This window comes from Sesamum indicum, linkage group LG11, assembly GCF_026168435.1.
Source record: "Sesamum indicum cultivar Baizhima isolate 11 linkage group LG11, ASM2616843v1, whole genome shotgun sequence".
NCBI lineage: Eukaryota > Viridiplantae > Streptophyta > Magnoliopsida > Lamiales > Pedaliaceae > Sesamum > Sesamum indicum.
In genome coordinates, this window is record NC_142667.1 from 14,534,167 (window position 1) to 14,557,225 (window position 23,059).

Genomic DNA, 23,059 nt, shown 5'->3' on the forward strand with positions numbered 1-23,059 from the left:
GTGTGTGTGTCGTGTGTGTGTGCATGTGGGGTATGTGTGTGTGTGTGTGTACGTGTGCATGTGTGTGTGTGTGTGTGCGTGCGTGTGGGGTGTGTGTGTGTGTGTGCATGCGTGTGGGGGGTGTGTGTGTGTGTGTGCATGCGTGTGGGGTGTGTGTGTGTGTGTGGGCATGTGGGTTGTGTGTGTGTGTGGGTGTGTGTGTGTGCATGTGGGTGTATTGGTGTGTGTTTGTGCATGTGGGTGTGTGGGGTGTGGTGTGTGTACCTAAAATTTTAAATCACTAGAATAGTTATGAGGAGATGTATTAATAAAGTATATTTTATAAATCAAAATAAAATGTATAGGAGTAAGTCGGAACGACATTTTGTCCCATCAATGCCAAGTTATTTTATTAGGGGTGTCTTTGTTATCTTTCATCCTTTATGGGTATAAATGAGACAATATGTATAGTTCAAGGGTCTAAAATGTATTTAACCTTAAAATTTATTTTTAATATTTTAAATTATATATATTTAGAATTAATGTATTCGAAACTATTCTTGCAAGTTTATTTTTTAGTGAATAACTTTTAAATTTAGAAGAAAATTTGTATCTCTCTTGACTAGAGTCCTAAATAAAGCCTCCAATCCCTTTTCAAGTTTCTCAATGGTCATTTCTGATGCTTTCAAAGTGTTCTGGAGAACAATGTTGTCCAGGCCCTTTAGTGACCTGAAGTTGTTGAAGGAACACAAGGGACAAAATGCATAAAACTACCATGTGCTTTAGAAAGTACGTAAAAAACACCTTTCTATTTTCAGAATCGGCTAAAACCCCCCTCCTTTTTTTTTAGTCAGCAAAAAAATCACATTATGTTAGCATATCACGGGAAGTGATGAGAATAGGCCATTTCATTGTCTCTGCGTCTTTTTTTTGTGTGTGTGTGTGTGGGGTTCGCCTCCTTGTTCTGACTTTTCCATTTCCTTATCTATGTGTCTTTTGTGTGTGTGTGTCGTGTGTGTGCGTAAATGTGTGCATGTGCGGTGTGTGTGTGTGTGTGTGTGTGCGTGTGGGGTGTGTGTGTGTGTGTGTGTGTGCATGTGGGTTGTGTGTGTGTGCATGTGGGTTGTGTGTGTGTGCGGGTGTGTGTGTGTGTGCCTAAAATTTTAAATCACTAAAAATAGTTTGGAGGAGATATATTAATAAAGCATATTTTATAAATTAAAATAAAATGTATAGGAGTAAGTAGGAACGAAATTTCATCCCATCAATGCCAAGTTATTTTATTAAGGGTGTCTTTGTCATCTTACATACTTTATGGGTATAAATGAGACAATATGTATAGTTCAGGGGTCTAAAATGTATTTAATCATAAATTTTATTTTTAATATTTTAAATTATATATATTTAGAATTAATGTATTCGAAACTATTCTTGCAAGTTTGTTTTTTAGTGAATAACTTTTACATTTAGAAGAAAATTTGTATCTCTCTTGACTAGAGTCCTAAATAAAGACTCCAATCACTTTTCAAGTTTCTTAATGGTCATTTCTGATGCTTTCAAAGTGTTCTGGAGAGCAATGTTATCCCTGCCCTTTAGTGACCCGAAGTTGTTGAAAGAACACAAAGGACAAAATGCATAAAACCCCCATGTGTTTTAGAAAGTACGCAACAAATACCCTCCTATTTTCATAATAGGCTAAAACCCCCCTCTGATTTTTTTTTTAGTCAGCAAAAAAACCACATTCTGTTAGCATTTAATGGGAAGTGATGAGAATAGGGCATTTCATTGTCTGTGCGTCTTTTTTTTTTTTTTTGTGTGTGTGTGTGTCAGTGCGTGGGGTTCTCCTCCTTGTTCTGACTTTTTCATTTTCTTATCTATGCGTCTTTTGTGTGTGTGTGTGTCGTGTGTGTGTGTGTGAGTGTGGGGATGTGGGGTGTGTGTGTGTGTGTGCGTGTGTGGTGTGTGTGTGTGTGTGTGCGTGTGGGGTGTGTGTGTGTGTGTGCGGGGGGGGGGGGGTGTGCATGTGGGTGTGTGTGTGCCTAAAATTTTAAATCACTAAAAATAGTTTGGAGGAGATATATTAATAAAGCATATTTTATAAATTAAAATAAAATGTATAGGAGTAAGTAGAAACGACATTTTGTCCCATCCATGCAAAGTTATTTTATTAGGGGTGTCTTTGTTATCTTTCATATTTTATTGGTATAAATGAGACAATATGTATAGTTCAGGAGTTTAAAATGTATTTAACCATAAATTTTTTTTTTAATATTTTAAATTATATATATTTAGAATTAATGTATTCAAAACTATTCTTGCAAGTTTGTTTTTTAGTGAATAAGTTTTAAATTTAGAAGAGAATTTATATCTCTCTTGACTAGAGTCCTAAACAAAGCCTCCAATCCCTTTTCAAGTTTCTCAATGGTCATTTCTGATGCTTTCAAAGTGTTCTGAAGAGCAATGTTGTCATGGCCCTTTAGTGACCTGAAGTTGTTGAAGGAACACAAGGGACAAAATGTAAAAAACTCCCATGTGTTTTAGAAAGTACGCAAAAAATACCCTCCTATTTTCAGAATAGGCTAAAACTTCCCTCCTATTTTTTTTAGTGAGCAAAAAAACCACATTCTGTTAGCATTTAACGGGAAGTGATGAGAATAGGCCATTTCATTGTCTGTGCGTCTTTTTGTGTGTGTGTGTGTGTGTGTGTGTCTGTGGGGTTCCCCTCCTTGTTCTGACTTTTCCATTTCCTTATCTATGCATCTTTTGTGTGTGTGTCGTGTGTGTGTGCATGTGGGGTATGTGTGTGTGTGTGTGTGTACGTGTGCATGTGGGTGTGTGTGTGTGTGTGTGCGTGCGTGTGGGGTGTGTGTGTGTGTGTGCATGTGGGTTGTGTGTGTGTGTGGGTGTGTGTGTGTGCATGTGGGTGTATTGGGGTGTGTTTGTGCATGTGGGTGTGTAGGGTGTGGTGTGTACCTAAAATTTTAAATCACTAGAATAGTTTGGAGGAGATATATTAATTAAGCATATTTTATAAATCAAAATAAAATGTATAGGAGTAAGTAGGAACGACATTTTGTCCCATCAATGTCAAGTTATTTTATTAGGGTGTCTTTGTTATCTTTCATCCTTTATGGGTATAAGTGAGACAATATGTATAGTTCAAGGGTCTAAAATGTATTTAACCTTAAAATTTATTTTTAATATTTTAAATTATATATATTTATAATTAATGTATTCGAAACTATTCTTGCAAGTTTGTTTTTTAGTAAATAACTTTTAAATTTAGAAGAAAATTTATATCTCTCTTGACTTGAGTCCTACATAAAGCCTCCAATCCCTTTTCAAGTTTCTCAATGGTCATTTCTGATGCTTTTAAAGTGTTCTGAAGAGCAATGTCGTCCAGGCCCTTTAGTGACCTGAAGTTGTTGAAGGAACACAAGGGACAAAATGCATAAAACTCCCATGTGTTTTAGAAAGTACGCAAAAAACACCCTCCTATTTTCAAAATAGGCTAAAACCCCCCTCCTATTTTTTTTTAGTCAGCAAAAAAACCACATTCTGTTAGCATTTAACGGGAAGTGATGAGAATAGGTCATTTCATTGTCTGTGCGTCTTTTTTTTTTTTTCTGTGTGTGTCTGTGTGTGGGGGGGGGGTTCCCTCTTTGTTCTGACTTTTTCATTTCCTTATCTTTGCATCTTTTGTGTGTGTGTGTGTGTGTGTGTGCATGTGGGGTGTGTGTGTGTGTGTGCGTGCATGTGGGGTGTGTGTGTGCATGTGCGTGTGGGGTGTGTGTGTGTGTGTGGGTGTGGGGTGTGGGTGTGTGTGTGTGTGCAAGTGGGTTGTGTGTGTGTGCGGGTGTGTGTGTGTGCATGTGGGTGTGTGGGTGTGTGTGTGTGCATGTGGGCGTGTGGGGTGTGTGTGTGTGCCTAAAATTTTAAATCACTAAAAATAGTTTGGAGGAGATATATTAATAAATCATATTTTGTAAATTAAAATAAAATGTATAGGAGTAAGTAGGAACGACATTTTGTCCCATCAATGCCAAGTTATTTTATTAGCGGTGACTTTGTTATCTTTCATACTTTATGGGTATAAATGAGACAATATGTATTGTTCAGGGGTCTAAAATGTATTTAACCATAAAATTTATTTTTAATATTTTTAAGTTATATATATTTAGAATTAATGTATTCGAAACTATTCTTGCAAGTTTGTTTTTTAGTGAATAACTTATAAATTTAGAAGAAAATTTATATCTCTCTTGACTAGAGTCCTAAATAAAGCCTCCAATCCCTTTTCAAGTTTCTCAATGGTCATTTCTGATGCTTTCGAAGTGTTCTTCAAAGCAATGTTGTCCAGGCCCTTTAGTGACCTGAAGTTGTTGAAGTAACACAAGGGACAAAATGCATAAAACTCCTATGCGTTTTAGCAAGTACTCAAAAAACACCCTCCTATTTTCAAAATAGGCTAAAACCCCCTCCTATTTTTTTTTTAGTCAGCAAAACACCACATTCTGTTAGCATTTAACATAAAGTGATGAGAATAGGCCATTTCATTGTCTGTGCGTCTTTTTTTTTTTTTTTGTGTGTGTGTGTGGGGTTTCCCTCCTTGTTCTGACTTTTCCATTTCCTTATTTATGCGTCTTTTGTGTGTGTGTGTCGTGTGTGTGTGTGCATGTGGGGTTGTGTGTGTGCGTGTGTGCATGTGTGTGTGTGGGTTGTGTGTGTGTGCGGGTGTGTGTGTGTGTGCATGTGGGTCTGTCGGGTGTGTTTGTGTGTGCCTAAAATTTTAAATCACTAAAAATAGTTTGGAGGAGATATATTAATAAAGCATATTTTATAAATTAAAATAAAATGTATAGGAGTAAGTAGTAATGACATTTTGTCCCATCAATGCCAAGTTATTTTATTATGGGTGTCTTTGTTATCTTTCATAATTTATGGGTATAAATGAGACAATATGTATAGTTCAGGGGTCTAAAATGTATTTAACCATAAATTTTATTCTTAATATTTTAAATTATATATATTTAGAATTAATGTATTCGAAACTATTCTTGCAAGTTTGTTTTTTAGTGAATAACTTTTAAATTTAGAAGAAAATTTATTTCTCTCTTGACTAGAGTCCTAAATAAGGCCTCCAATCTCTTTTCAAATTTTTCAATGGTCATTTCTGATGCTTTCAAAGTGTTCTGGAGAGCCATATTGTCCAGGCCCTTTAGTGACCTGAAGTTGTTGAAGGAACACAAGGGACAAAATGCATAAAACTCCCATGTGTTTTAGAAATTACGCAAAAAATACCCTCTTATTTTCAGAATAGGCTAAAACCCCCCTTCCTATTTTTTTTTTAGTTAGCAAAAAAAACCCCATTCTGTTAGCAACTAATGGAAAGTGGAGGAGACGCGCGTCTACTGCGTTTAGTAGTCATTTTCTGCGGTTTAGGTTCATATTTAATGACACTTAGGACTAAAATACCACTCTATGGGTCTATATAACATACAAAGGACTTTTTGACTTGTTTTGTGGTTCCTTTTGTCATTTCTCACCTTAAAAAATAAATTAAATTTTTGCCATATTAAATTAAATTATATTTAAATTCAAATAATTTTATAATTATTAATTATTAAATCTAACTATTATTTTTAATTAATTAAAATATATATTTAATTACAATAATTATTATTAATTAGCCAAAATATTTAATTATTATAATTATTTAAAATATTCTTAATTAACTAAAATATATTTTAATTAATATAATTAAAACTAATTTTAAAAAAGAAAAAATTGTGATTTTCGCTTCAAACTTAGAAATAAGTTTTCGGGACCGTCCGGACGAATTTTAGACGGCCAATGGTACCATTCGAATCCTTTTTTCAAGGCGAACATTTCCATACCTTCAATTTGAGTTTTCGTTAATCATAGAGAATGAGCTGAAGTCACGACCTTCGAACATGTTTGCCGTCGATTCGTTTCCGTCCAGTCGAATCTCGATCTCAAACCACCACCATCAGACTCATCTCTTCAAGATGATTCTAACGAGACCGATCTCACTCAATTTTATAAAGAATTTACGAAGGTACGATAATTTTAATAAATATTAGCCGTCGGTGACGAGAATGGTTGGGGAATCCAGGGGTGTGGGGGTGGGGAGGGGTTGGGGCGGGGCCATGGGGTAGGGTGGGTAGTTAATTTTTTTTTAAATATATAATAATAATATATTTTTAAAATTTTAAATTATTATATATAATATAAGTTAAATAATTAGTTGAATCTAAACTTTTTATTTTTTTTAAAATTTAACGATTGAGATTAATTTATTAGATCTAACGATCAGTATTTGATCAAAAAAGACTCAACGGCCATTAATATAAGAAATAATATATAATAAGTAAGGGTATAACGGTCATTTTTTTAAAAAATTAACACTGTTAGTTGGATTTAAGGGAGAGAGGTGATTGATTTGAGTTTTACAAAACACGTGAGGCTTTTAGCCTATTCTTTTAATAAGAGGATTTATTTTACAAATTTTTTAAATACATGGGATTTTATGCATTTTGTCGTGCGAGTGAGGAATTAGCTGCAGATTTACGCACAAACAATCAAGTTTTAGGGGGTTTTGAGTGTTGGCTCCGACTCTGTCTATATATGTTATATATATACACACACATAAGCAGAGGCAGTAATTTGGAGCTTTTTTACTATTAAGAACAATAATCAATCATCGTTATCACCTTCTACCACTCTCTCCCATGGCCGACAACGAGTCCGCAACCGCCTCCACCACCGATCAGGAAGCATCGAAGTCTACGGAAACGAAGCGGTGGGCTGATGTTGCTGAGGAGGAGCAAGATGTAGCCGAAGCTTCCTCCACAGAACCTAAATTAGACTCCTTGGCTATCGACGACTCCAGATTAGGTCACAGCACGCTCACCGATCCCGACGACTCAAGCATTGAAGCTGTAAAACCTACTGAATAATTGCTTGTAGCTTTTTCGTGTATATATTGTGGATCTGATTTGGCTCGTGTGCAATTTGGAGCTTTATTTTTTTTATCATTAGTGCTTTAGATTATATCAGAAGAGGTTTTATAATTTGGAGTTAATGTTAGGTTTAGCTGGAATTGGTAATTTGTGTGTATTTTAATTTGTCAAGTTTCAGGATTTTGATTGAACTTCAAATAAGTTGGGGTTTGTCTTTCGATTTGGTTTTTATGATCGGGAACTTTTTGATTCATTCCCGACTCTGCTTTTGTTTTTTGTTTGCATTTCTGTAGTGGAGGTTTTAGTATACTGTATTTCGAACTGAGCAGTGAGCTACATGTAGGAACAATTGTACGATTGTATTATCATTGCGTTTTTTCTTCTTATGTGGCGTTTTTGCGTTACAATATAGGTTACATCCGGGGACACTCCATATACATCAGCTAAGAGATTTGAGGACTTGAACTTATCACCGGAATTATTGAAGGGTCTGTATGTTGAGATGAAGTTTGAGAAACCTAGTAAGATTCAGGCGATTAGTTTGCCCATGATCCTGACTCCTCCAAACAAGAATTTAATAGCTCAGGCTCACAATGGGTCCGGGAAGACAACTTGTTTTGTGCTTGGCATGTTGAGTCGTGTTGATCCAAAACTGACAGCTCCCCAGGCTCTCTGTATCTGCCCCACGAGAGAGTTAGCCATTCAGGTTTGTCTGGCAACATGTTTTCTCGTTACAAATTTGGACTTATCCTGCTCCCATACTTATTAGCATATTTGTGTAAGTTTTGTCTTCCGGAAAAGGAAGTGCAGCTTGAGGATCATCATCGGTAGTTGGATCCCAACTATCAAGTATAGGTCCATGATGTGTTGTGCCACATAATTCTGTTGAACAAATATGCATTTATGAAACTGGTATTGATTATTTAGTCTATGTCATGTTTTGATTAGTAAAACTGAATAAATGGTACAGAATATGGAAGTGCTGCTGAAGATGGGGAAGTTCACTGGGATAACCTCAGAATTAGCCATACCAGCTGATCCTGCAAACTATATTCCAATCCAGAAGAGGCCACCTATTACAGCGCAAGTAATTATTGGCACACCTGGTACGATATGTAAGTGGATGTTAGCAAAAAAACTGGGCATGAGTCAAATGAAGATTCTTGTGTTTGATGAGGCTGACCACATGTTGGCAGAGGTAATCGATGATTTTTAGCTCTTGGTAATTTATCTTGCTTGTTTGTATTCAATTTCCTTGTTTACTGTGAAATGCACGATTAACTCTGTTCAGGATACCTTAGCTATGTATGACCAGCTGCTTGTTTGGTTAACACATCAAGAGAACTTTCTTGCTTGTCTAGGTCACATGTGATTGCTGCTCTAGCAACTAAGAGGAATTTTGAGACTTGTAGATAATTTATGCTAGTGTCTCACTTTTCTTCATACCAGTCCATGGTAGATGGTCATCCTCAGTCTTATAACACTGTTCAGCTGAATGTCTCATGAAATTTTCCTTGCTTATCTGTTTTTGCAAAGGTGTCTCTTTATATTATATAAATTGGGTGGATCATGACACGAGCACAAACCCTTTAATAACGTAAAATTTTTTTAGTAAGTGAACTAATGAAGTTAAACATTCACCTTATTATCTAAGTATCTGATTTGTTACTTGAGAAGAGTCTAGTAAGTATTCTTTTTCAATTTTACTTATTTGTGAACCTTCTCTTATGTGTAGAGTGGCTTTCGAGATGATTCAGTGAAGATAATGAAGGCAATTGCAAAAGCCAATTTCAGTTGTCAGGTTAGCTGTTTACTAATTTTGAATGATTATGTGAAGATGAACTACTCTTATTGCTTTTTGCATGGATAATGTGCTTGAGCTGGAAATTGAATATGATTGCTTATTCATGGTGGGATAATTGCTCAAAAAATTTGAAATGAAAGTTTTAGATGCAAGCTTGCGTGATTTAGGTAAGGAAAAGATGTGTCTGGCTGATTTATTTATCTCTCTCTGTCTATAATTGCTTATAAATGTTAAGTAATGTTTTCTGGTGATTTCATTGCGCACAATTATTTTCACATATCAGTGTAACTACCAAAACGCATCAGCCTATGTTCTAGGAACATGCTGACAAACTCATTTAACTTTTTTCTATCTGCCCGGGTACCATTCTTCTGTTTGTAATGTTGGTGTAGTTATGATACTCAACTGATGGTATATCTAGGAGTTCTATGGTTTAAAAATGGCTGTGCTGTGAGCTGGTGTAGCAAGCAACTCTCTTGTAGAAATGTGTGAGGACCCCTTTGATAGATCGTTTTGTTGACTTTATGCTGTTGTGGCAAATTCTATCAGGTGCTGCTGTTCTCGGCTACCTTTGATGATGCTGTCAGGGCTTTTGTATCTAAAATAGTTGAGGAAATCTTTGTCAGAGATTATAACCAAATGTTTGTCAAAAAGGAAGAATTATCGTTGGAGTCTGTAAAACAGTATAAGGTACACTGTCCTGATGAGCTTTCGAAGATCATGGTGATTAAGGACCGGATACTTGAACTTGGAGAGAAGGTGGGGCAGACAATTATATTTGTTCGCTCCAGGAATAGTGCAGCTATGCTGCACAAATCATTAGTCAGCCTTGGCTATGAGGTTACTACTATTCAAGGTGCTCTGAAGCAAGAGGATCGGGATAAAATTATAAAAGAGTTCAAGGAAGGGCTGACTCAAGTTCTGATATCAACTGATCTTCTAGCTCGAGGCTTTGACCAGAAACAGGTGCACTCTCCTTTTTGTTGCTCAAACGTTTATTTCCTTAGCATGTGTTTTCTAAATGTGGATCTTTACCTATGACTATATGGCAACATATCTTAATGTAGGTAAATTTGGTTGTTAATTTTGATCTTCCTGTGAGATATGATAGACCTACTGAGCCTGACTATGAAGTTTACTTGCATCGGGTGGGTAGAGCAGGACGCTTTGGACGCAAAGGTATTTTCTCAATGGATATTGCTTTGTGTATGACATCCTCTGAATTATGATGGGTTTGTTGACATCATTAGTTTGATATGGCTTTGTGGTTTCAAGTTGGCATCCCAATCCCAATAACTTGTGTTTAATTTATATGTGGAGAATGTGGATTTCCTTGTCTGTGAAGGACAAACCAATATAGTACTTGAGGTGAACGTTCAGTATCCTTTGAGTATGGACGAATTAGCATTATGGTTGGGGACTCTCAACAATTGGCTTTCATGTTGATTTGTCTGCATATTTTGGTCTCTATGCAATTCGGTCAACTAGTCTAACTAATTGAGGTTCAGATTGGGCTCAATTTATAGAGGAGAATTGATTATTTGTTTCTTCTATTTCTGTTCTCATTCTTCTCATGGAGCCTGTTCCGAAGCTCAATACGATTGGTGTGCGAAGTTCTCAATACGATTGGTGTTTCTTGAAATGAAAATGGTCCTGTTAGCTACAGTATAACCTCTCAATGAGGCTCATTTCTTGTTATGAAACAGGTGCTGTATTCAACTTGCTTTGCGACGATAGAGATGATTTGATTATGGGCAAGATTGAGAAATACTTTAACGCCCAAATAGCTGAGGTAAATTCTTTACATGATTACAAGCGCACATCTGTTTCAGCAATTATTTTTTACGAGTTCCCTGGGATTGTCATAAATCGAATAATAAGTGTCCTGTCTATGAAATGCAGGTGGCCCCATGGAATAGCGAGAAGGAATTTGAGGTCGCTCTAGAGAATGCAGGGCTACTATGAGTGTTAAGTTATGCTGGCGGCTGATGTTATTCAATATGGATGTACTCAATGCTTGCAGTGAAAAAGGGACATGGCTGTAGATTATACTATTTGTCTTGGCACTATAGTATAATGCAAAAGTGAGATTGTTTGTGCTTTTCATTTGTGGGGTTTAAGTTCTTCATACTGTATAATTCTGCCTGCTTTGGAGGCATCGTTATTTTATCTTGATCATCTAATGAGTCTTCAAATTCAAGAGCAAGTCCTTTTTCCCCCTTAAAGATGAGAGATGTGATCATCCAATGCTAGAAAGAATCAATATCTTTTATATGTGATGAAAACTTCACAAAATGGTTGTGGATGCAGGCCCCAATAAATTGGTCGGCATTCTACATTTCCACTTATTCCCCAGATGCTATGCTTTTGCTGCATGCTATCTGTTGCTCATTCTTTCACATCAGGTTCGCCATTTTGGATGGATGCTTTGTTATGTATGAAAGGTTGATTCGAGCATAAACTTGATGTTGGAAATATGTGGTAGAAGGAAACAGTGATGAAATTCTGATCAGAATAGCGCGAGGCAACAAGATGACAATGTTCCTAGAGGACAGTAGAGTCAGTTCACCATCTTATATTTTTCAAATGAACGATCCTTGTCACTGTTGCTTGTTTGCTCATTTTGAATTTACTCTCATCAGCGCTGATGGTTAATGTAAGAACAATTTTGACGATGTAACCTCTTCTAGGTGATTTGCATGTCTAAGCAGCTTCACGTTCCTTGCCAGGCCCTTTGAAAATTATTATGCAATAAAATATCTCTAAAACTCGTATTCGTCTAGATATCACGGCCCCAAAACTTTGACGTTAGGATTGCAAACCCCAAGTTCGCAATAGCTCTGAATCAAACCACCGGTATACAGGACAGACACGTATTGACTGTTCCCAAACTTGGGATTTATTTAGTTACTTATATATATTAATATAAAAAGAAGGGTCATTCCATACTTACAAACGATTGTTCATGACACTATCGCATCAATTTTTGTGAACTCAAAAATGTCATTTGTGATAATTAACTTATTCAATTTTTTAAAATTTGCATTAATTGTTATATTATTATTTTTTTCTTTCTTTCTTTTTATTGACTTAATGTACTTATTTTTATATATTTATCTTATTTATAATATATTTTAAATAGTGAAAGATTACATGTTAAATGCACTTAGGAACGACGTGGCACAACATCTAGTATTTTAAAGTATGAAACATTATCAAATGGTGGTTATGACACAGTGACAACAATTTTATTTTAGTGCCAATAATACGTCTAAGTCTATTGTTTTTCTTTTTTTTTTTCCTTTGTTGCTTTCTTTTATTTATATTTTTTAAATGTATTGTGTTGAATTATATATATCTTTTGTTATTCATAATAAATTTTAAAAACGGGGATGATGTGCACGAATACTAATATTAAAAAAAAACAGAACAGAACGCCTTCATGGTGTGCACGTCGGTAGTGCCCTCCCACCTCAAATAATGGCCCTGGATCCTGTCCTGTCATCTCTCCATGTATTTATAGATATCAAGTGCATCCAGTTTCAATCTGAATCGAAATTAGTTTGAAGAGGAAAGGAAGATGAGGGCAAGTCTTTTCCTGATTGTTGCGACATCGCTACTTTTAGTGGGCTCAGCCGTGGGAGATGGGAAGGTCGACAATCAGGTCTTCCATGTCGCAGGCAAAGTCCTCTGCCAGGACTGCAACCAGGGCTGGAACGAATGGGTCAATGGGGCCAAACCCATCAAAGGTATATTCCACTTAAAATATCATCCTCATCAAATTTAACTTTTCAGATACTTGATGTCTTGATCACCATAAAAAATCTCGAACTTCTATATTACTGATCAAAAAAATACTTTCGAGGAATGGAGTACTAAAATTCAGAGAAATTCTTTCCTGCAGGTTGCAAGGTGTCAGTTACATGCCTGGACGAGAGGAGCAGAGTTGTTCACTACGCAAGTGACTTGACAGACGATGCCGGAGACTTTGAGATTGCTTGTAAGAAATATGTGAACGGGAAAGAGCTCAACCCCAAGAACTGCTTCTTGAGGTTGGTCTCGTCACCGGACCCCGTTTGCAACATTGCCACCAACTTCGCCGGAGGAAAGAGCGGCGTGAAGCTCCACCGCCCCACGGTGGTGTACAGGGACATCCTCAAGTTCATGCTGGGACCCTTCTACTACACCACTCCCATGTGTGATGAACCAGATACTAGTAGTCCTGACGAAGATGATTCTGGTGATGACAAACAGAGCAACTACTAGCGCCTTACGTGTTTACGTACATTTAATTTGGGCTTGTGCCCTGTTATTTTTCTTATCTTGAATGATAATATAAGTAAAATTGGGTACATATACAATGTACTAGTGATATTTTGTGTGAATGAATGAGGTTAACAAGTTCCTGTTAATTGTCATTTTTCCCCCATTTTTCCTGGAGAGGGTTTAGTACTGGCAAGTGGCAACCCATTTTTTGCTCAAATGGAGTGGTATCTTTGTGTCCTATAAATACAATCGCATTCGTCACTAATTACATGAACAATCAATGAAATAAACAGTAACTTTCACGTCAAATCATATTACTATTAAAATAGACAAATAAATATCGACACATTTACTGATTTTAAAGCGAATGCCTCTTTGGTTATAGAGGATTGCAGCTTCAGGTTATCATTCCAACAAAATTTCATTTGTCGAAATTAAACCTCAAATTACTTGTTACTTCCTAATAATTCTTCGAACAAATTCAGGAACTTCTCTTAGAGGTTTCCTTGCAAGTGTAGGATCCATACGGGTCTCTTAACCAAATTTTACTTAGCGGCTAAACTCAATTATGTTAGGTGAATTTGGACAAGTAGGCAGGGATCGATGGTATTTGGCAGCACTATTTTTCTAGTACCGTATTTCAACTGATAAGAATTCTGTGCATGAGAAACATACATCTAACTTTATGCGTGAACTTAAATATTTCTGCATATATCTTTATTTTGATGTCTGTGATTATTACCTTTCAGTAATAGCAAGTGATGACAAAAAGATGAAAGGAAACCATGTAAAGATAGTTAGAGAGGAAGTGGTTAAAAGTCAACAATTAATTAGCACCATTGATGACTTTACTGATTTTTGTTCCACAGAATAGTTTCTAAATATTTCTCTATAATACTGTTTAAAACTGAATGCAAATCGATCAAACATAAAGGAACCAAAAAGGAATCATACACAGCAGTCGTACGTACAAATCAATTTTACATAGGAGAGGAGAAGCAGTATAACATCCAGAAGCCCATTCAGTTTGATAGCATACCGAGGTTCAGCTGGTTGCAGATGTCTTAGCAGCAAGATGGGTAAGGGCACGTTTGTGATACGCATAACGCATCTTCTTGTATTTCTGTACAAAGGATGCCAAATCAATCTCTCTATCAAGAAGCTGTCTGTGAAGAGCCTCAGATTCCTCGTCTGTTTTATTCATTGCATCTGAAATAATACAACAATAACTATTTACTCTAATTTACAAATGTCATCTTATTTCAGAGCAAACTAATTCGCTTGAAAACAATACAAACAACAATTTCAGAGCATAAATTATTGTCCCCATGTGGGAAACTCAGACCCTACGTGAAGACATGACATTAAGCAATCATTGATGGTAAATTTGTCCTAGATGATGTTAAACGACTCTTGCCAACAACCTTCCTGCCCTCAATCCCCCAAACCCACCCCATCCACTCCAACTTATGCATACACCAAAACAAACATTAAAGAAAGAAAAGAATGGAAAAGAACGGACAAGCAAAGATGAAAGCTTAGAGAACCTCTGTTGCACCCAATGGAAAACAAATGACTAGAATCCTTACCCATATAGCACATACTTGCATGGGCAAATCATCCAAAAGCTAGAAAACCATTTGAAACTAACATGGCGTGTTTACATTTGAATACATGCGTTAGAAATTAACCAATTCAAAGGAGCAAAAAGAGAATCAAGTTTTGCAAGAAGTATCCCAACATGGATATGACAAGTACAACATAACTGACCAAAAATGAAGGAAAAATTGGGCAGTGGTAACTAGTCAGAGAGAATATTTGGCTCAATGACTAACAAACATCACAGTAAAAGTTGGAGGTAGTTCCAGAATAGGTGTTTCACAGATATGGTCCAATATGGCAAGAGCTGATTTAGATGTTCCAGTTTGACAAACAAGAAGGTCATTGTGTGGTGACAGTGTAATAGGTTTTGCACAAATTTAAGAAGTGTAAGGACAAGCGATGGACACATACATCATGAGGAACTGGCAAAAACCACCTGGTTATACATGTTGAAATCTCAAAGTCTGTGACAGTACATGCAATACCACTGTCTTGGAATAGAGAAAGGTACATGAAACACAGTCATAATTACCTTGAAGTCGGTGAAGTAGTGATGAGGGAGAATAATACTTCATAGTCTCTTCTTTCTTCCTCTCTAATTCATGCAATTTTTCTTGAGCAGTAGCCAGCTCTGTAGTGCGGATTATTCTGCACTGAAGCCAGAAACAAGTAGACAATACAAATGTCAAATAGCAAATTGGAAATAGAACTTCAACGAAAGATTATAGTGAATGCAGTAAGGTCACATCATTCACCTGATTCCTTAGCTCCATTATTCGTGGTTCTTTTTCTAGATTCTCTCCTGTTATTGAGATCAGTAATTTTGCAAATATAAGTTCAAACATGTTTTCAGCGCTTATACTGAAATGCGGTGAGTGGGTAACTTACTAGCAAGCTGCAGAGTCTCATTCTTAAGTTCATCCCTGACCTGAATGAGCAAATATTCAAGACATTTGTGTGTGTAAGAATAATCGCAAAACCATAGCTTGCTAAAAAAGTGACTAGCTTAACAGAACACGCATGAACCAACATGTACAAATAAGGATACAAATATGAGAGTAGACACTTGCATGCATATAAAGACATGTACAACAGAAAACATAGGACAAGAGGAAAGATGTGACTTTTCCAAGTTGAGGTTGTACTGTAAATGCAAATATATTTTGGCAAGCATCAAGCAGAACAACCAAGTAAAACTGAAGAAGCACTGTCGATCCATTGATCAATTACATGAGCAGGTCTACAAATTCGCAATCTCGAGAGGCTAAAGTTAGCTGTAACATGCAAAAACAGCAAACCACAAAAGGATGATAACATCACAACCAGGCACACATTATTTACCAGGCATGACAACTTTACCTGCTCTGGTGACATCATGGAAGTGTCTATATAGCTTCTCCAATTTAAAAGTGTTCACTATCCCAGTTAGAAAATTGACACTTTGAGCAAGCATGAGAAACAAATCCCCTATGACGATAAAATATAAAAAAAGGGGAACACCTCTGCAGCTTACCCTGTTTTGAGTTCTGACAGGTTCTAGAGAAAGTAAGAGATTCTGATAAGCATCCTTATCTGACAGAAGCTTTCTTAGCTCATCAACACTGAAAAGCAGTAAACAACATAGATACAATGAGAAACTCTACAGGTTATTGTTGTTTTTATAACCAATTCCTTAGCATCTGTAGTTTCTTCTATAAGGGCATAGATGATAACAATGAGAACAGTAAAACTGCCTTGAATCAAATTCCATACAGAGTATAGTTTTTTCTAAGTCAACCCTATATTTACCAAACTGGAACGGTATCATATTGTCTCTGGTAAAAGATAAAATGAAAGCATAATTTTAAAGGATAAAGTAAGAAACCAAGGTATAGCACTAAAACTCTAATGAGAATATATAAGAAAAATTGCCTACCTCTTATCTTTCAACATAGCAATGATGCCTGCTGCTTCCGCTGGTGAAACATTAGATAAAGAGCTCGGTCGATCGTTTGGTCTTGACATGCTGAAGCTGCTTGATGTGCCACCAGGAGTTGTTGGGCGTGAGGAGCTGGCTGAACTGTTGACAGAAGGTGGATACCATGAATCTGTAGAGATTTCCTGTGGCCGTGGCTGAGCTTGCTGCTCCTGAGAGCCCCTGTGGGCATATGCAATTAGAGCAAGAAAATAAGATGTCCGTATATGGCGCAGCAGATCAAATTCCACGATAAAAACAATTTGGATAGATACGAATCATGTAAGAAAGCAGTTGCCAAGCTCAAGTGCGACAGCAGTGTGCTTATTGTTCAATCCATCCACAGATCATAGCTTATTCCATCCGATTTTCACAAGGGCACAGTGTCAAAAGTTTCATGAAAGCATAACATGGAAAATTAAGCATAAAGAAATCACACCATTAAATGCATACCAAAACAAATGCAGTTCAATAGGAACAGCACGCAAGTCCACAAAAAACTGAAATATATTTAAATCAGATAAACAGAAAGAAAGCAATCCCCTAAAACCCACAAACTCATAGGTGACTTAAAGTGTAAAATTATAGTAGGTCGTTCTGCACACCTAGGTTGAACAATTAAAAACCTACTCAACTAACAAGACCTAAATTTTAATATCAGCGACGAAATTAGAGAACAAACAGAAAATAAAGAATAAAACAAACGCCTATCCAACTATTCTGTTATACGAAAAACAACAGAATTGAATTCATGCGATATCTGCAAAACCTAATAATCTGCACCAGCCATCAGAAAACAGACCATTTTCATACCAGTAACTAAAAGTGCAGAACAATTGACCCCGACGCCGTTCTCTTCATCGGAAAAGGGACAGAAATAAAGGGGGAAATTTCCAACAATCAAGGTACCTTAACACAGCCTATCTATTGACTCCATCACAAAATAAATTATACCGAACGAAGAAGAAATAGTGGAAAAGGACAGATTACCAGAAACTTTTGAACATGACTTTGAATAGGTCCTCAGCCGTCGATCGCCTGATAGAAAATCAATCAAGAAGGAGAATCAGAATTTCCGACAACCGTTTCGCCAGAGGGAAATCCAATATATGTAATTTGGGCTCCCTGGGATCAGATTTTGATTGGCGTTCCTATTGTATTTTATTTTGTTCACACCAATTTCAGACTGCACCGTGTTTGAGGTATTCTGTGCTGCGAATTTTCCTTCTCTTCTTCTTCTTCTCGTAAATAACAATTTATGTCCTTTAAGATTCCGAATAATGTATTTCAGTCCCGATCTTTACAATAATTAAAATATTGCCTCAAAATTTTTGTAATGCTGCACATTAGTCCCTTGATTCAAGTATTTAAATTTATTATTCCAACTCACTATTGGGCTTTGGAGGGCTGAGCCAATAATCCAAATTCTAAAAGGTGTTAGTTGGGCCAATTGGGTGCTCATACGGCCCAATATGCTAATATATAATCATGGAACATCCTTTGTTTTTTTCGGAAACAACTAGGTACAGTCCAATCAAAAAAAAAGAATATATAATGAAAATAAATAAATACTTGTACTAATTATGACTTCTATCCAAAACTTTCCACTGGTGTAGATGTCTGGGACATTGGATTTTTTATTTGATAAAAAAATTAATCAAGTAATTTTTATATATATGTAAAAATGGACTAAAGATGCAATGGGGATTAAAATAGAAAATTCAATCCAGATTTTTAGAATCTCAACTTATTATTAAGACTACAGAATTTCATTTAATGATGATTGTCCAAAAAATTAATTATAAATTATATGTTGATGGTCCATACCACAGAACCTTGCTTAGTTAAGATGTCCTAACTTTGACAAGATAAAGTGATGTGGTTCGATAATTAAGGAGTAAAGAGTTTGTAAATTCAGGTTAAATAATTGAGGATAACATGGGATTATTAGGCACTTGCGAGTAAAGAGATGGTTTGAGGCACGTTCCCATATGTCTGCCAGCCTCACTCCCTTCCTCAACACATAAAGTCGTCCCATTCCCCACCAGTCTCGTTTGCTCAGCTTCTGACAATTTTCGTGAAAGATTAGATCAAGATCCATTCATTATTATTACATTGTAATGCTTTTGATTTTTTTATAAGATTCCATTCATTATTCAGTACGTTTAAATACAAAAATACTAATTCAGTACATAAGTATTTCTAAATCAATAAATATGTTCAAATGAAACCACGAAACAAGACATTATTATTAAAAGTAGAATTGGTGAGACTAAAACCCATAACCTTTTAATTATAAGGACTCAACCTTACCACTCGAGCAAGGCCTCATTGACTGTCGTGATTTAGATTCATCATGTATATTTTACCTAACCCTTTTATCCTAAACTGCACTAATTATCTGTACATACGTGTAGGGTTGTGATGTATGGTAATCAGCATAAAAGCTTTGCATAATAAACAACTTAGAGAAAAAAAATAATATTAATGATGACGTATTAAATAATCAATATAATGTGTTTGGATTGATGATAATTTTGTTTAATTTGTCAAGTAGTAATAATACTTATATCTAAATTGTTATTATCGACAATTAACAGTATACAAAATTATAATTCAGTGATAAACAAATGTATTTTTCTTTTTATTTAAGTCTCACATTAATTATAAAACTATAATAATAGGGACAGGGTATATGAATACGATATAAAATTATAATAAAATAAATAAATAAAATTCTTGTGTCCACTTTGGCAGCGCGTTCACGGACACACATCAAACATAATAATTTTGGCAACTAATTTCCTGGCTAAATGATAATACCTTGATTTATATTTATATTATACATAATTAATAATCCATCTATAATCGAATTCTTATATAGTCTTTTCTATATTATTCTTTAATTAAAAAATAAGCATAAAGTATTTATAAATCCTCGTAATTGCAAAATGTTCCAAATATTTACCTCATAAGCATAGTGATCATCCACGATCACAATGCTATATATGGAATAGATTTTTGTACTTGTTTATAGTTTGTTCATCCCAATGGTCCGGATGTCCTTTTTTAGTGAATTGGTTACGATTAAATTGTAAATTTCAATAATCAATGTTATATATATATATATATATATACATTAATTAATAATAATAATTATTAAAGTAGATAGATTAGTATCTACACGTAATATTCTGATTATGAAATCTCAATTTCACCAATTAAACTAAATTTGATTGGGCAATAGTTGAAAATTTAAAAGAGGGTATTTTGGGAGTGAGTTTTGTGCCAAACTTGATAAAGGGGGCAGCAATAAAATTGAAATGAAAAGATTATTTGCGTGCATAAGTATGTTAATTAAATAGATTCCTTTTTCCTGTTTTGAGTGTAATGATAGATGGCAAGTATGTATAAAGTTAGGCATCTTTTCTTTTCCCCAACCACTAATGGATGCATGTAGTTATAATATAGGGAGAATTGTTTTTGGCAATGGATGAGTTGTTATTGCGTCATATATATATATATATATATATATATTTCTAATATGAGGAAAAGTAAAATTTACTTATTTATATTATGTTTTGTTACAAGATTTTGAATTTATAAAAATAAATTCACTACATTTGGTTGAATAATTATATGTTTTAATTTATTTAAAATCCTTTAATTTTCATTCTGAATTATTTTTTAATAGTATTGTGGTGGGCTTTAAATTTGTTTAATATAGTTATGTAAAATCCATCGTTCAAATTTGAATCCATTCGTCTAAATAAAATTTAAAGAATTTATTACCTGAATCAAACTTCAAGAGTTCCAGTAAGGTCGGACATGACATCCTGCCTAAATCTCATGTCCATTATTGGCATAAAAGGAACGTGAGAAATAGGAAAACATCGAGGGCATTTTGGACATTAAAGTGATGGACATTATAATTTATTACTCCATCGGCATCCAAAAAGAAAAAAACAGTTAAAGGGGGGGGGGGGGGGGGGTGGAAAATTAAGGAGGATGGGAGGACGACGCCGTATGCGGTGTGGTTGAAGTAGTATAGCGTAGCCCAGTGGCCGACCCTTATGCCCACGTCCAGACGCAAAGAAAGATCCAAAAATATTGTAGCCTGTAGCGTAAGCGCCAAACCCTTCCACCCATCCAACGCTTCACAACAATCTTGAGCCACCCCTTTTCATCCTCACCCTCCCTTTCTTTGATTTTTTATCATAAATAAAAATTTAGGCTTTCTTTGTCCCTTCCTTAGCTTAGGTGTAGTTTTGTTGTTGATTTCTAAGTTGCTGGTTGTTTAGGTTAGGCCTTTCTCTCTCTCTCTCTCTCTCTCTTGCAATTCCCATCACCATTGGAGGAACCCAAGTTTCATAATTGGTGGTAATGAGTCATGTGTTGAATCACTCATTCTTTTACAATCTGAGATTCTTGTTCAGTGTGAAATGAAGTTGATGACTAAATTGTTGTTGTAGCAGGAGGAGACAATGCTGGTTCCTCCATGGCTAGAAAGACTGCTGAAGACGGACTTCTTCAGTGTCTGCCGGACTCACGGCGACGCCGCCCGGAGTGAGTGTAACATGTATTGCTTGGACTGCAATGTGGACGCCTTCTGCTTCTACTGCCGCTCATCCAAACACAAGGATCATCAAGTCATTCAGGTCACTAATCAGTCAGTTTAAATTCTCCCTTGAATAGTATAACTGAAGATTATGAGAGAGGTTTTACGGACCGAAAATTGATGTGTGCGAATGAATATTGGTGTGTAGATAAGGCGATCTTCGTACCATGATGTGGTGAGAGTTTCGGAGATTCAAAAGGTTTTGGACATAAGTGGAGTGCAGACGTATGTAATAAACAGCGCGAGGGTTTTGTTTCTGAATGAAAGGCCTCAGCCTAAGGGTGGGAAAGCCGTTTCTCATGTCTGTGAAATCTGTGGGAGGAGCCTCTTGGACACCTTTCGTTTCTGTTCTTTGGGATGTAAGGTAATTTAGTTACTAGCTACTTGAGTGTCTGTGTCTGTGTGTTTCTTGATCATATATATCATTATGATAACATTCTTAATAACTTGAGAGTGTTATTGAATTTTTGCTAAATGAAATTGATGATGAGGATGGATTATCATCTTATTCATCAAATACATATATGATGACCCACATTCACAAACCATCTCCATCCCCATCATTATCAATTATATAAGTTTGTTATAACCAATACCCAATAATGATATATCATCATCCATCATCTATCTATACAATTAATCTTTGTAATTGCAATTGCAGTAGTATACACTCCCACCATGAATACATTGATAAACAATGTCGAGGGATGATGATCATGTATATATTTTCATCAACATCGATCTCATCCCCATGGATCCATCCTTTTCATCACACAACCAACTAATGATGCCCATCATTATCATCTTTTTGTTATGTAATGTATGTTTCACTGTCATCATCACCATTAGGCCGGGGTTATAACCGTTAATCACTCTAATTGCTCATCAACTATTATTATTATGAATTAGGTTGTAGGAATAAAGAGGAACGGTGATGCAAGGTTTAGATTGGATGTGATGCAAAGATCAGGAGAGGGGGTATCATCATCATCATCAAGAAGAGTGAATAATAATGTGTCAATATCATCATCATCGAGAGAAGATCTGGTGGAAGAATTGCGTGAAGGGTCACAACAAGACATATACCCGCCCACACCTCCTCCACCTCCTTCTACTGCAACTGCAAGAAGAAGAAAGGGCATTCCTCAAAGAGCACCTTTTAGGTCCTAATTCTTTCTTTCTTTCTTTTCTTTTAAAACTAAACTCATATTTTGGGGTCCCTAATTGTCCCCAACAAAAAGCAATTCTAGGTAGCATTTCATTGAGGGGGTGTTGGGTAGGGTGGGGTTTGGGGGTCTTAGGGAGTGTACAAAAACACCCACCACCCTATCAGATTGGATTTTTTATTCCAAATCCTGTTGTATTCTTCTGTTACTTTTAATATATACAATTACGTGTACAAAAATGATGCTTTTTATATTATCATATAAAAAAAATTATACACGTAACATATATATATATATATTAAATAAAACAGACAAATGCAACAGAATTTGTAAAAGAAAAGAGTTGTGTTGTGGAAAGATGAATAATGGAGAAATGTTGTAATTAAGAAAAAATAAAGCAAGTGTATGTGGAGTTGGTCTGATAGTTTTCATGGGGCCTGCAACCCACATGGGCCGTTTACCTTTTCATTAGTTTAATAGATGCAGCAATGGCCAATGGGGCAAATCAACTTTCTACGATTGTTACTTAGTTCGGGTCACATTCTTTCCTTTGTTTACTTCTGCTTTTGTCTTTCTTTTGATTTTCCAAAACAAGACTTATGAGAAATATATTAATTACTCTATTATTATTTTATTTGAAATTATATAAATTGCATAAAAGAAAATTCATTTTATTCACTTTAAACC

General features: G+C 35.7%; 4 protein-coding genes across 7 annotated transcripts; 3 read left to right on the plus strand and 1 right to left on the minus strand.

Moving 5' to 3' along the window:
- The first annotated feature begins 6,571 nt into the window (after nt 1–6,571).
- Nucleotides 6,572–10,972, plus strand: LOS4 (P-loop containing nucleoside triphosphate hydrolases superfamily protein). 2 transcript variants are annotated; one of them, XM_011096252.3, is made up of 8 exons: nt 6,576–6,941; nt 7,375–7,668; nt 7,933–8,160; nt 8,698–8,763; nt 9,316–9,732; nt 9,834–9,945; nt 10,473–10,558; nt 10,669–10,972. In XM_011096252.3, exons 1-8 carry the CDS (start codon nt 6,732–6,734, stop codon nt 10,729–10,731), a joined length of 1,476 nt encoding a protein of 491 aa, XP_011094554.2. In that variant the 5' UTR covers nt 6,576–6,731; the 3' UTR covers nt 10,732–10,972. The 2 variants fall into 2 exon arrangements, with proteins under 2 accessions (XP_020553458.2, XP_011094554.2); XM_020697799.2 differs by lacking the exon at nt 9,834–9,945 and having other exon boundaries at nt 6,572–6,941.
- Nucleotides 10,973–12,175: 1,203 nt separating this feature from the next.
- On the plus strand, nt 12,176–13,184 carry LOC105174227 (pistil-specific extensin-like protein). The gene is made up of 2 exons (XM_011096253.3): nt 12,176–12,515; nt 12,671–13,184. The coding sequence occupies exons 1-2, from the start codon at nt 12,347–12,349 to the stop codon at nt 13,030–13,032; spliced, it is 531 nt and encodes a 176-aa protein (XP_011094555.1). The 5' UTR covers nt 12,176–12,346; the 3' UTR covers nt 13,033–13,184.
- A 657-nt stretch (nt 13,185–13,841) lies between these two features.
- VPS37-1 (Modifier of rudimentary (Mod(r)) protein) lies at nt 13,842–17,811 on the minus strand. Its single transcript, XM_011096254.3, has 7 exons — nt 17,579–17,811; nt 16,550–16,771; nt 16,148–16,235; nt 15,523–15,562; nt 15,390–15,436; nt 15,167–15,287; nt 13,842–14,241 (listed from the first exon to the last, which is right to left on the minus strand). The coding sequence occupies exons 1-7, from the start codon at nt 17,593–17,595 to the stop codon at nt 14,078–14,080; spliced, it is 699 nt and encodes a 232-aa protein (XP_011094556.1). The 5' UTR covers nt 17,596–17,811; the 3' UTR covers nt 13,842–14,077.
- Nucleotides 17,812–20,657: 2,846 nt separating this feature from the next.
- Nucleotides 20,658–22,747, plus strand: LOC105174229 (protein RGF1 INDUCIBLE TRANSCRIPTION FACTOR 1). 3 transcript variants are annotated; one of them, XM_088875259.1, is made up of 4 exons: nt 20,658–20,889; nt 21,064–21,246; nt 21,355–21,570; nt 22,116–22,747. In XM_088875259.1, exons 2-4 carry the CDS (start codon nt 21,073–21,075, stop codon nt 22,374–22,376), a joined length of 651 nt encoding a protein of 216 aa, XP_088731385.1. In that variant the 5' UTR covers nt 20,658–20,889; nt 21,064–21,072; the 3' UTR covers nt 22,377–22,747. The 3 variants fall into 3 exon arrangements, with proteins under 3 accessions (XP_088731385.1, XP_011094559.1, XP_011094560.1); XM_011096257.3 differs by having other exon boundaries at nt 20,660–20,968; nt 21,061–21,246; nt 22,116–22,743; XM_011096258.3 differs by having other exon boundaries at nt 20,661–20,968; nt 22,116–22,742.
- Nucleotides 22,748–23,059: the final 312 nt, after the last annotated feature.

Bases quoted from the DNA above. Each gene is read 5' to 3' on its own strand.
- VPS37-1 (XM_011096254.3), bottom strand. The intron at 15,563-16,147 runs GTAAGCTGCAGA...TTGCTCATTCAG, and splicing joins CTGTCAGAACTCAAAACAGG to GTCAGGGATGAACTTAAGAA. The intron at 14,242-15,166 runs GTAATTATGACT...GTATTATTTCAG, and splicing joins ACTACTTCACCGACTTCAAG to ATGCAATGAATAAAACAGAC.
- LOC105174229 (XM_088875259.1), top strand. From the start codon at position 21,073: ATGCTGGTTCCTCCATGGCTAGAAAGACTGCTGAAGACGGACTTCTTC. The intron at 21,247-21,354 runs GTCACTAATCAG...ATTGGTGTGTAG, and splicing joins AGGATCATCAAGTCATTCAG to ATAAGGCGATCTTCGTACCA. The intron at 21,571-22,115 runs GTAATTTAGTTA...ATTATGAATTAG, and splicing joins TCTGTTCTTTGGGATGTAAG to GTTGTAGGAATAAAGAGGAA.
- LOS4 (XM_011096252.3), top strand. From the start codon at position 6,732: ATGGCCGACAACGAGTCCGCAACCGCCTCCACCACCGATCAGGAAGCA. The intron at 9,733-9,833 runs GTGCACTCTCCT...ATCTTAATGTAG, and splicing joins GAGGCTTTGACCAGAAACAG to GTAAATTTGGTTGTTAATTT. The intron at 9,946-10,472 runs GTATTTTCTCAA...GTTATGAAACAG, and splicing joins AGGACGCTTTGGACGCAAAG to GTGCTGTATTCAACTTGCTT.
- LOC105174227 (XM_011096253.3), top strand. From the start codon at position 12,347: ATGAGGGCAAGTCTTTTCCTGATTGTTGCGACATCGCTACTTTTAGTG. The intron at 12,516-12,670 runs GTATATTCCACT...TCTTTCCTGCAG, and splicing joins TGGGGCCAAACCCATCAAAG to GTTGCAAGGTGTCAGTTACA.